Source organism: Schistocerca serialis, chromosome 8 (genome assembly GCF_023864345.2).
Source record: "Schistocerca serialis cubense isolate TAMUIC-IGC-003099 chromosome 8, iqSchSeri2.2, whole genome shotgun sequence".
NCBI lineage: Eukaryota > Metazoa > Arthropoda > Insecta > Orthoptera > Acrididae > Schistocerca > Schistocerca serialis.
The window spans coordinates 306,518,593-306,532,560 of NC_064645.1; the positions used below are offsets into that span (position 1 = coordinate 306,518,593).

At 42.2% G+C, this 13,968-nt stretch overlaps 1 protein-coding gene across 1 annotated transcript in view; it reads right to left on the bottom strand.

The window, feature by feature from the left end:
- Positions 1–13,968, bottom strand: part of LOC126416989 (uncharacterized) — a 255,647-nt gene that overhangs the window by 220,639 nt on the left and 21,040 nt on the right. The window contains exon 2 of the mRNA XM_050084874.1: positions 1,424–1,745. Within this exon, the coding sequence (XP_049940831.1) occupies positions 1,424–1,745 (322 nt within the window). The remainder of the gene's footprint in view (positions 1–1,423; positions 1,746–13,968) is intronic.

Consider the following 13,968-nt stretch of genomic DNA (forward strand, 5'->3'; position numbering starts at 1 on the left):
TGACTTCTCTTTTAATTGGAATGTATGTGTGAACTTTGCTCGTTTGTATGCGCTTTATTTTTTCTATTTTTCATTTCAGTTTTAAGACTGTATACCTTTTTTCATACCACGTGGTGGTAATTTCACCGTGTCTATTTTCAGTAACGTCTTGAATAAGTTTTATTCTTAATTCCGCGTGATTTTTTACTGCTATTTGTGTCTATACGATTTACATTTGTGCTCTGGAAGTTTCAACGAGTCTTTTGCTTTGTTCATGAATAGTCACGGCATTTGCGGGTGTTTCACGCCAGCCTATCTTAGTTTGATGTGCAAGATGATGCAGATAAAATTCTTTGTCGGATAGTGTTACGCAGTGTTATTATTCACAATAATTCAATCACAGCGATAGCGATGAACCTCTGACCCTCTGACTTACTGTGATGGGCAAAACTGTTTTTATCTCTATTCTTGCGTGTGAATCGTGTATGTTTGTGTGAAATTTTCCCATGCGCGCTGAAGATTTCCTTTTCATTGATAACTACTTTGTGCCACAGCATTCAATACAATAATATATGTGAATTAATAAATTCGTGACAGGGAATGGAAGATAATACTTTAGAATTACTTTGTTTATTTTTAATATGATGTTTTATTTTAATAAACTATGTTAAACAGTGATGACTGTTTCTCAGATAAACCCGTTACCTTTTGTAAGATTTTTGTATTACATTCCACATGGCGTTTCTGAAGCACAAGAGGCAGCCCTTATATCTGTAGACTTTGATTATCTTATTCTTTTTGTTGAGGCTTACGCTCCTGCTTGCTTTGAATTACTTAATTTAACGTTTGTACTTAAATTGTTTCCATACGCTCACTCCAGATATTCACTTGGATCTTTTTATAAATATTAACACGTTAGTTGTACTTACAAATTATGTGATTAATTCAGTTCTTATACCAGATTTTCCCATTTTTAATTAAATTAAGTGGCGACCCAGAAAAATTTTTTGACACACGAAACTTACACTAAACTGCAGAGTTTCACCATGGTTAACGTCCCCCAGTTTCTGTTTGCAAATCACTCCCTAGATAACCACTCAACCATCAATAACCATTTAATCTCATTATGTGACATAATTGCATCTGGTTAAAGGGGCTTTGCATGAAACCAACAAAAATAAAATCTGCAGTTTAGTAGAATCGCAGGCAATAATTGCTAGAAATAAGTGAGAGTTTGGTAAGCAATAAAAAGTCTACATCCCCAGATTTCATGAAGAGATGCATACGCCCCCCTACCCTTTCGTTCCCTCTGAGGACTTTTATGCTCTGGCTCGCCATTAATTTTTATTTATTTACTTGCTTATAGGTGTTTTAGTAAGGTTAAAATACAGGAAGGTGACGAGATAAATCACCAATGGCGACACGTTGCAGCGGCACAACTCACCATTTCGTTGCGCAGTATGGCCAGCTGTGCGTCCAGGCCAGTGACGGGGGGCGTCTTGCGGTGTGTTGGGGGCGGCGGAGGCGGTTGCGCCGGGGGCAGAGAGGGTGCGGGGGCGGGGGGCGGCGCGCGGCCCGGCAGGCTGAGCGGCGGCGGGGGCGGTGCCTGGAGGCGCGCCTGCCGCGGCACCGCGGGCAGCTGGCGGCCGGGGGCGGCGGGGGCGGGCGCAGGGGCCGCGCTGGGGGCGGCCGTGGGGGTGGAGGCCGCCGACAGGCTGCGCGGCAGCGGCGGCAGGCCCTGCAGCGACGATTGCAGCATCACGCTCCTGCAACACGACACACACACTGTCCACTGCTGGCCAGCTCTACTGCACCGAGACACGCCAAGCTCCTGACCATCCGCTTTGTCGATTATTCGTGCATAATTCAGCGACTTAAAAAAAAAAAAAAAATCGATCCTTAAGTATTCTGCTACAATCAGCTCGAATGATTTCGTTTAAAGCCCTACTAGTAAACTTCCCATCCCCGTGATTCTTTAAAACTTAGCGTGCGGCTGCTTAATGTTACGGCAAGAAGGGAATGTGCGGCTGACAAAATATTACGTCGCGCCATTTACGATCATTTTCCGCGGTTGCATACGTATTGATACGCCTCCCGGAATCATCTGTGAGGTCTGCAGGCTTCGTAGATGACAGTAGCGATACTATCTGAGTAATCCATTGGTTTTGAAACCTTCGTTACTGTCTCATGCTGCGTACGCATTATGAGACGTTCGACTTCTCTCTGTTTTGTGTGCTTTTATTTCATTTTGTGTTCAGAATGTGTAATGAATAGGAGAAACGTTTCGAGAAAAGGTTTTACAAAGCCTCTGACGATTCTACAGATGAAGGAAACGAAGCTTTCAATGACGATTCAGATTACACGTCATCTAAAAATAGCAATAATTATTGACTTTTTTGAAGATGATTTGCTGCATACAATTCTCGCATTATTTTCACAGACTGTGTCGTCAAGAAGGATTCTCCTTCAGGTATATTTGGAAATAAATGCGAGCATAGGAGTCCACAAAATTTTGCTTTGTCTTGTTTTTGTGGATTTCTTTACACGTAAATTGGCTGTAAATGAAATATAATCAGAAAGATCACGTGGTTGTTCACATATTTGAGTACCAGAAATAGTTTTCAATTTTTTTCTAGGGTAATAACTGTTTCATCTGCGTATTCAAGATTTAACACCTGCAATATCAAAATATGTGCATTTAAAGTATAAAGTCTAATAAACCTACATAGTTTTTAAATTACAACTATAACTAAAAAAAAACAATATATTTTAGCCAGTCCACAAGTAATGGCAACTACTTACGAGACCAGCACCATAAGTGTTACAGAATCGAATTGCCGTGTATAACACAGAGTCAGACGTCTGATTACTTTAATGATGAATAAACGTGTTCAAACATTTGACGATAAGCATGTAAAACCTTTATGATAGAGAAAAAACAATTATATTAGTTTTATGAGGTAAATAATAAATGCCGTGTGGCTAGGGCCTCCCGTCGGGTAGACCGTTCGCCTGGTGCAAGTCTTTCGAGTTGACGCCACTTCGGCGACTAGCGTGTCAATGGGGATGAAATGATGATGATAAGGACAACACAACACCCAGTCCCTGTGCGGAGAAAATCTCCGACCCAGCCGGGAATCGAAGCCGGGCGGGCAGGTATGTCATTCCGTCGCGCTGACCACTCAGCTACCAGGGGCGCACGTTTTATTAGGTTCGGATTATTCACTGGATGAGTAAACATGGTCCAGTCATATTAACGCGACGCCTGTCAAAAGCCTGAATAGCCACCTTTTAGAGCGCGGACGAGCAGGAGGAGAGTTCTCGAACGTACCGGCGGGGAATTATAGCCATCCCGACTTTCGGGTCGTGGCCAGATGCGCTAGGTTTATCGGTTGAGGATCCATGGCGCGAGCTGCCCGATCGAGGTGGTGCCACAGACTCTCGATTGGCTTTTAATCTGGAGAGTTTAATGGCCAGGCTCTTCAGCCCAGGCACACTGTCAGCTGTGTGACACGTTGCGTTCTCTTGCTAGTACACGCCATTGTGTCGAGGAAAAACAAACTGCACGTAGAGGTCGATATGCTCCGCAAGGATAATAAGTAGTTCTGTTGATCAATTGTGTCTTCCACAATGACGAAATCACTCAGGGAATGCCAAGAAAACATTCCTCAATCAAATGCTCCCTCCTCCGGCCTGGATACTTCCGATGTGTGTTGCAGGGCCGTACGCGCCAACGGCCATCTGCCAGGTGGAGCAAAAAACGCGGTTCATCTGAAAAGGCCACCGCTCAGTGGACGCCCTCTTGTGGTAATGGCGTGCAAATTCCACCCTACGTTGCCGATGAATAGCAGTCACTAAGGGTGCATGCACCAGGCGCCTTCTGCGGAGGCCCAAATGCACCAACGTCCGAAGAACAGTCGTTGCCGAGACACTGTTGGTAGCCCCTTGATTCATCTGGGTCTCAACAGTTGCACGTTTATTCACTCATAGCCACGGGGGCACGCGAACAGTTTACAAATTAGGAGTTTCGGAAATGCTTCCACCCTTGGCTCGAAAGCCAATGATCATGTTCTTTTGGACGTAAGATAACTTGCTCCGTTTCAGCATTACAAGAAAGACTACACTGTTTCCTGCATCCTTCCCCCCCCCCCCCCTCCAACTGACACGCTTTATACATCCTCCCCTACTACTGTTGCCACTTACCACTGAGAGTGGTTATTGCACTTAGACATTGAACATAAGAGGTGGTCACATTTTTGTGACTGGACCCTGTAGTCTGGATATTCTGTGTACCGTTTTAAGAAAAACTACCTTCTCAGAGCAGCAAAAGACTTGGAAGAGGAGTTGAACGGAATGGACAGTGTCTTGAAAGAAGGATAAAGATGATCATCAACAAAAGCAAAACGAGGATAATGGAATGTAGTCGAATTAAGTCAGGGGATGCTGAGGGAATTAGATTGGGAAATGAGACACTTAAAGTAGAAAAGGAGTTTTGCTATTTGGGAAGCAAAATAACTGATGATGGTTGAAGTAGAGAGGATATAAAATGTTGACTGGCAATGGCAAGGAAAGCGTGTCTGAAGAACAGAAATTTGTTAACATCGAGTATAGATTTAAGGGTCAGGAAGTCGTCTCTGAAAGTATTTGTATGGAAGTGAAACATGGACGATAAATCGTTTGGACAAGAAGAGAATAGAAGTTTTCGAAATGTGGTGCTACAGAAGAATGCTGAAGATTAGATGGATAGATCACATAACTAATGAGGAGGTATTGAATAGAATTGGGGAGACGAGGAGTTTGTGGCACAACTTGGCACGAAGAAGGGTAGGACATGTTCTGAGGCATCAAGGGATCACAAATTTAGCACTGGAGGGCAGCTTGGAGGGTAAAAATCGTAGAGGGAGACCAAGAGATGAATACACTAAGCAGATTCAGAAGGATGTGGGTTGCAGTAAGTACTGGGAGATGAAGAAGCTTGCACAGGATAGGGTGCCGGCCGTGGTGGTCTAGCGGTTCTGGCGCTGCAGTCCGGAACCGCGGGACTGCTACGGTCGCAGGTTCGAATCCTGCCTCGGGCATGGGTGTGTGTGATGTCCTTAGGTAGGTTAGGTTTAAGTAGTTCTAAGTTTTAGGGGACTTATGACCTAAGATGTTGAGTCCCATAGTGCTCAGAGCCATTTGAACCATTTTTGAACAGGATAGGGTAGCATGGGGAGCTGTATCAAACCAGTCTCAGGACTGAAGACCACAACAAGAACCTTCTCACGCATCTCAATGCTTATTACGTTACGTCCGCTGAAATATGCGTCATATAACGATACAGTTTTGCAGGTACATTCAGTGGCGTATTTAGACACTGTCTCCAAAATGTGGTGTAAATACTCTGTTGTCCAAAATTAAAGTAACAAACGGAAATTTTGCAAGGTTGTGTTTATTTTAACACAAAGCAATACAAATATGTGACAGTAAACTACAAACAATGTAAAGAGTACAGAGCGTAAACAACTGCAATACGCATAATGGTAGACAAAAATGCTTTTCCAAGCTAACAGATCTGCACACTCATTCCGACAACTGTTTAATGTGCTCACTATGGGGTATGACCATCTCTGACGGCAATACAGGCGTAATAACGACGAGGCATGTTCTGAATGATGAATCTCATGTTGAGACAATAACGCCCACTCTTCTCACAGAGCTGCTCGCAAATCTTGGAGAGTGGTTAGTGGATGCTGTAGTGATGCAACCCGTCTCCCTAGTGCGTCCTAGACATGCTCTAAGGGATTCAAATTTGGAGAGCGAGCAGGCCACGCAACGCGTGCAATACCTGCCGTTTCCAAGGAAACATCAAACATACCTTGCCGATTCAACCGTACGATTTCATGAAGAGGTGTACCTGTGTCAACATAATCCCTACCAACACCATTAGGAATCATCCTCACAATGTTTGGTCCCGGAACCGTGTTCCACGTTCCCTCCATATGCAAATCCGTCGGGAATCACTCTCCAGACCAAATCGGGACTCATCTGCGAAAAGAACATTGGCTCACTGTTCGACTTCCAGGTCGTATGTGGACGACTCCACTCTAGACGTTCCCTTGTGTGAAGGCCTGTCATAGGTACTCATACAGCAGGTCTGCGACAATAAAGGTCACTCAGCCGGAGCCTTCTGCACACCGTTTACCTCGAGCAGTGGATGCTGTGAGCTCACATACCAGTCGTCGTGCAGCACCAAGGCGGTATGGTCGTGGTCTCACATCCAAATAACGGTCCTCTCTTCTGAAAATGGTTCAAATGGATTTAAGTACTATGGAGCTTAACATCTGAGGTCATCAGTTCCCTAGACTTAGAACTACTTAAACCTAACTAACCTAAGGACATCACAAACATCCATGCCCGAGGCAGGATTCGAACCTGCGACCGCAGCAGCAGCGTGGTTCCGGATTGAAGCGCCTAGAACCGCTCGGCCACCGCGGCCGACCCACTCTTCTGAACTCACACATGGTCAGCCCTGCCTGGTCTTCAGGATACAATCTCAGTTTCTATAAACTATAGAAATTCTTCCAGTACATATGTGGCATAACAGCAAACCAGTACTTAACAGTATTGGTTAAAAACAGTCTTGGTTGCATTTTAGTTTTATTTTTTATTTTCCAACGATGCGTTTCGCCTTATTTAGGCATCTTCAGGTTATCTAAACAGAAAACAGAACACATACGTCTACTTAAGAATCGCGATCGCGTTGTGCAGACTTGGATAACCTATAAGCATGTATAAACAGACCACCTATTGAAAATATAAACAGATCACCTACTGAAAGAGCAAATACCTTAATCTGGTATTTCTTAAGAATCCTTTAGTCAGTGTAGCCAAAGGGCATCGTCGAATATATGTGACCAACATCGCCTTCATTAAACTCAGTAAAAACTAGAAATATAAAATAGTAAAATCATTACCTTTTCTAGATGGACGCGAGAGGCACCAAGATCAGCATAACGCGTTTCTGGTTTTTACTGAGTTTAACGAAGGCGATGTTGGCCTGATATATTCGACGGTGCCCTTTGGCTACACTGACTAAAGGATTCTTAAGAAATACCAAATTAAGGTATTTGCTCTTTCAGTAGGTGATCGGTTTATATTTTCAATAGGTGATCTGTTTATACATGCTATAGGTTATCCAAGTCTGCACAACGCGATCGCGATTCTTAAATTGATGTATTTGTTCTGTTTTCTATTTAGATAACCTGAAGATGCCTAAATAAGGCGAAACGTGTCGCTGAAAAATAAAAAAATAAAAAAAACTGAAATTCCAACCAAGACTGTTTTTAACCAATACTTTCTATAAACTGTCATCACATCCGAGAAACGATGACATCAGTTTGCGACTGTCCTGCTTCCATTCGTCCTATGGCCCTCCACCGCAGACAGGTTGCTACGCGTGTTCTCTGTGCCATACTGCACCGTTCTAGGCGCTTCAGTCTGGAACCGCGCGACCGCTACGGTCGCAGGTTCGAATCCTGCTTCGGGCATGGATGTATGTGATGTCCTTAGGTTAGTTAGGTTTAAGTAGTTGTAAGTTCTAGGGGACTGATGACCTCAGATGTTAAGTCCCATAGTGCTCAGAGCCATTTGAACCATACTGCACCGTCTGAGACTGGGTACACAGCTACTGCGGATACGGGACTACCCAGCAAACACTACACCGTTTGATAGGTGCCCTGACATCAATGTTGGCGTGGTTGTCCGTTGACTAGAATGCCATCTTCCGTACAGAACAGGATTGTAAGGACATCTGACGGCAGTTCGTACGATTATATCGTGAATTAGCCACAGGACGGAGAATTGTTTGTTGCATTAATTTTGGACACCAATGTTGAACTAGTAGTGAAACTAACTCAAACGTCATGCCTGGTGCAGAAGTTTTATTGCAGGACAGCGAAAATGTAGAAAGCAATAAGCTTTTTTTTCCTTTCATTAACTTGTGGGCCGGGAAGGGGGGTGGGGGAGAGGGGTAGGGTTTCAACGAAAAAATGTTTCGAAAAGGGCTTGAAATTATGTGTAAAGTTTGTTGGAAGTCGCTAAATGCTCTCATTCTCAAATATTGGATGAATGTTATCTGAGCAATGAGCGCGCCGCGAGCTATGCTGCCTCAAGACGTATACACAGTTTCTGACTTTAATAGCTATTGCGATAAATCTTTAACCTAAGATTATACCTCTTAAACAACAGATTATGACAGCTTTTTAAATTTTTAAATTCGGTGAGTAATTTTATGAAATACTGGAATTCTAATTTTTGTTGTCACTGGAGGCCATTAGGAAATGTAGACTAACAGGTTACGTATTTAGCTCTCTGTGGCTGCAAAATGTCGAAGACGAGAAAGGCGACGGAAAAATTAATTGAGTTTTGGTGACGATTACGCCACATAAACAGTGCCGACATAAGCAACCAATAAGAACCAACCATTAGAGGGGATCCCTGAAGACACAGCAACAAAGCATGCCGCTTAAGATTCTCAAACAGGTGAACCGCACGCTCATAAATAGTAAGTACGAGACCAAAAAGTTAACCAAAGGAAGACAAATGTTATGATTGTTGCAAAAAACTTTAGTAAAGGGTAACCACAGGTTAGCATAACATTAGGTAACTTTGGGAATCAATGAGCAAAACTGTTCTAACAACCAAGTATTATTATTACAGATACTAGATACACCGAAAAACTACGAAAAGATGAACTCTCGCACAAATAATGACCACGAAGAGAGACAGTGAAGAAATGTAATTAAAAATAAAAACAGCGAAGAAAAAGCGGTTCCTAAAACTTTTCTTTGGACTTTACTGTTGTATGGCAATGAATGATGAACGCTAGGAAAGTTGAAGACACAGGTTGCTGGGGATAGAAATGTTCAAAAATGTTCAAATGTGTGAGAAATCGTATGGGACTTAACTGCTAAGGTCATCAGTCCCTAAGCTGACACACTACTTAATCTAAATTATCATAAGGACAAACACACACACCTCCGCCGGGACCAGCCGCACAGTCCATAACTGCAGTGCCATAGACCGCTCGGCTAATACCGCGCGACTGATAGAAATGTGGCCATGAAGAAAATTTATCAGTCTTTGGTAGATTATTTTCATATGGAATTAATGGTCTCTAGTTGAGGCGCAACGGCTTCTTAGAAAACGTAACGGACTGATGGGAAAAGGAGACGAGGGACACTCTAAAGGGGAAGGCCTCAGACACGACCAACCGATTGCGGCTCATACTTGGCGGGTCGCTTGCGTGCAAGCAAAAATAGTTAAGGATCTATATGAACATAAAGTTAAAAGAGGAAATACAGGCCTAAATATCGAAATTACGACAGAAAGAGAGTACAATTCGCGCAAAAAGAATAAGTATACTACTTTACCATACATAGGCACAGTATCACATAAAATTGCGCAGGCCTTTGCGAAAACCCCTGTTACAACCAGTTTCCACATCAATAACACCGTCCGCAGCTCGTGGTCGTGCGGTAGCGTTCTCGCTTCCCGCGCCCGGGTTCCCGGGTTCGATTCCCGGCGGGGTCAGGAATTTTCTCTGCCTCGTGATGACTGGGTGTTGTGTGATGTCCTTAGGTTAGTTAGGTTTAAGTAGTTCTAAGTTCTAGGGGACTGATTACCACAGATGTTAAGTCCTATAGTGCTCAGAGCCATTTGAGCCATCAATAACACCCTAGCTAACAGACTAATAAACAACTGCAGTAAAACTAACCAATTTACAAAATCTGAGGTTTATAAAATAGAATGTGAGACTTGCGAGAAATGCTGCATCGTCCAAACAGGGAGAACATTTACAGATAGATTTAAAGAACACGTTAGACAAACCGAAAATAGCACCTCTACGTTTAGCGAACACTTAAGTGAAAATAAACACACTGTTAGTTACGTAGATTCAGCCCTGACAGTATTACACGCTGCCGGCCGCGGTGGCGGAGCGGCTGGCGCTTCAGTCCGGAACCGCGCGACTGCTACGGTCGCAGGTTCGAATCCTGCCTCGGTCATGGCTGTGTGTGATGTCCTTCAGCCGGCCGAAGTGGCCGTGCGGTTAAAGGCGCTGCAGTCTGGAACCGCAAGACCGCTACGGTCGCAGGTTCGAATCCTGCCTCGGGCATGGATGTTTGTGATGTCCTTAGGTTAGTTAGGTTTAACTAGTTCTAAGTTCTAGGGGACTAATGACCTCAGCAGTTGAGTCCCATAGTGCTCAGAGCCATTTGAACCATTTTTGATGTCCTTCGGTTAGTTAGGTTTAAGTAGTTCTAAGGGTCTGATGACCTCCGATGTTAAGTCCCATAGTGCTCAGAGCCATTTGAGCCATTTAGTATTACACGCTGTACCCAAAGGAAGAGTCATGAGCGTCCTTGAAGACAAGGAAATACACAATCACTACAAAAATGATCCTGATAACCATTTAAATGACCAAACCGACTTGAGAAATAAACGATACCCAGATAATTTTTACTCGATCTTACGATGTACCCACAAATAGCACCTCAGGTAAAAAAGCAGTATTTAGAATGTACGTAGTCGTCAAACACTATTGATATCTGTAGACATAGACATATGGCACTAAGTTCCCAATTTTATGCACCCAGTTATGAATGCAAAAAACACTTCTATAGATGAACATAGCCAATGTACACCGCTTAGGCTAACGTAATAAAAAAATATCATATTACGATTTTCATAAAACGACGAAATCTCGTCAAAACGACAATGTACACTACTTGTGTACTAATTTAGTTATGTAACGACGAGTGCCTTTAATACTACATCTTATATTTACCTGATTTTATACCTATATGTCGATGATCAACCTGTCTGCTTAAAATATGTGTAAAGTTGGCAGAGTGTCAATAGAACTGTGTTTTAATTAAACGAAGGTGGTTGTGTGGGAGCGTGCTGCTGATCAAGAAAGTGCCTGAGGTTATGTGGGGCAATGTGAGGACCTTTGCGATTTTAACTGTGCTGTATTAAAACCTAAGACGAAATAAACAACCCATACTAATTTAACATTAAGAGTAGGCAACATACAAAATTATACTACGTACAAAATAATACCTACAGTTATGTAAAACAATGTAAAATCTTCACGTTTAACTACGATGTTTTTTTAAAAACCTACAACGAAATAAATTATATCCTGTTCCTATACCCTTTTAACATTAAGAGTAGGTTGTGTAAAAAATTATAGTATGTTCCATAATTGTAAAACGAGTGCATAACTCCATGCTTGCTAGTACAGTCGCTGCACTGCAATGGCGCTGTACTCAGAACAAGAATAATATCTGTAATCCGTTTGCGCGCCAAAACGGCTACCAGTAGCCTGTAAACAGTCGTTTGCTGCTGTGGTTTAGTGCAAAAGTTACTAGTGATGGTGGAACAAACATATGTATTTACAGACTGTGCTGTTTTACGATATATGGACATGTGTACTCGCACTACTTAGCAGCGTTACGAATGCATATAACAGCAATTGACATGGCTTAAGGCCAAATCCTACAAGTAAACGTGGTTACATAGCTGCATTTTTCAAATTGTGAAAACAGCAGATTTGTGTAAAATATTTTCTAAACATTTTGTATTTCAGATCCACTTGATAATAGTCTAAGGTCGAAATCGCAATAGTGGAAATAAACATGAAAATTTTACATGACTATGAATCCTAGTTATGAAAAGTGTGATACTTGTGTTCATGTCGCCATTCGTGTTCAGCCTCACATTCTTCAGATGATTTCTAAGTTTTTTTTTTCAGTTTTCATCAATTACTGCGTTTTTCTAAGGCAAGGGAATTCTTGTGCGATGTTCATTTTTTATTTTAGAACTTTATTCATGAGACACAAAGGAAATTGCGTGAAATATGGGGGACAGACTGCAAAAGTCTGTGGGATAAACAGTCTTGAAATCGGTAATGATCACAGATTGTATCTCAAAGCGAAGGTTGGTTTGCATTCCCTGTTCACAAAGGCGCTGTGTCGAAGGGAAGAGGTTAATGTAATGTGGGCGTTGTCCGTAACCCAGTGTGATTAGATTCGTGGCGAACAATGCCCCTCATCGGGCATAAACACACCTGGACGCTGAGCTGTTCGTCACATAGTGTTAGAGATCCTTAATCAGCGCAGAGTTCGGTCTGTTCTACCAGTTAGAACTAACTTGTTGCAGTAGCTGCATAACTGAAGCTATGACTCATTTACATCCATGAAACACAAAAGGCAAATAAAGGCAAAGGCAAATAAATCCGTCTTCAGACATAAATTTTGATTTTTGTACAAAGCACGTTGCATTTCCAGCCCTAAAGACCCATTCTCAAATGCTTAACATATTATTTTGTCATTATTTGTACGTGTCAGCTCCCAATATGTTGTACAGACTTATGGATGATTTACGTTGTGAAAATACGAACTTAATACATTACACTGAATTTTCTTTCGCATATTAACGTTTTGGAATCTTATTTTTTTTGTTAAGTTCTTAATTATTCGAAATGTTGATAATATGAAAGGAAACTAGTATACCATCATTACAACCTGTGAAGGAAATAGACGAATCTGCTCTGCCATGTGCAAATGATGAGGAAATGGTATGTTAAGTACTTGAAGATGATCTGGGCTCCAGACGCATAGTTCTTTGTTAACAAAGACCACGATTTGTGACTGAAGGCATATGCTTTCCATTTACATGTTTTGTTTCAAAAGCTTACTTAACATTGGCGAAATTTACCTAATGTCAATTGTTGGTCTCCCTCTCCATGTTCTATTATAGTGTTTCGATGAATGTGATTGAACTGTACCACATGCCACTTTATACCTTACACAACCATACGGTACGTGCTGGTGAACAAAAGCGCTCTTGACGTAGCGACCAAGGCATTTGGCTGGGAAGCGGAGAACCCGTGTTCGATTCCCGAACAAATTCTGCTTTCTTAAATTGCATATTTTCCCGTAGCGAGTTTGGAAGGAATACAGCGGTTAATAAAACAATAACGAATATTCCACAACGAAGCTCTGTCTCGAAATCTGGCAGAAAATCCGAGTTTCTGGTCGTTTATAAACACCAGCGGCAAGACACAATCAATACCTTAACTTCTCAATGTCAATGGTAATATTACCGATAACGGTGCCATTAAAATAGAGTTACTAAATATTGTTTTCCAAAATTCTTTCACCAAAGAAGAAGAAGAAGTAAATATTCCAGAATTCCCGGCGGGGTCAGGGATTTTCTCTGCCTCGTGATGACTGGGTGTTGTTAGTTAGGTTTAAGTAGGTCTAAGTTCTAGGGGACTGATGACCATAGATGTCAAGTCCCATAGTGCTCAGAGCCATTTGAACCATTTTATTCCAGAATTCGAATCAAGAACAGCTCCTTACATGAGTAACTTACTATATATCCTACGTGTTGCGAAGCATCTTAAATCACTTAATAAAAACAATTGTTCTGATCCAGACTGTATACCAATTAGGTTCCTTTCGGAGTATGCTAATGCAATAGCTCCATACTTAACACACACATACAACAGCTCGCTCGACGAAAGATCCGTACACGAAGACGGGGAAGTCGCACAGGTCACACCAATAATCAAGAAACGCAATAGCAGTGATCCGTTGAACCGCAGATCCATATCACTGCCGTCGATTTGTAGTAGGATTTTGGAACAGATAATGTATTTGAACATTATCAATTACATCGAAAAAAAGATATATTGACAAATAGCATGAACTCAGAAAACATCGTTCTTGCGAAAAACAACTAGTTCCTTATCCACAAGAAAAAATGAGTGCTATCGACAGGGGCTCTTAAATTTATTCCATATTTCTAGATTTCCAGAAGGCTGTGACACAGGTCCTCACAAGCGTCTTCAAATCAAATTGCGGGCCTATGGAATATTGCCCAAGTTATGCGTCTGGATTCGTGAGTCCCTGTCAGAAATATCACAGTTCGTAGTCATGA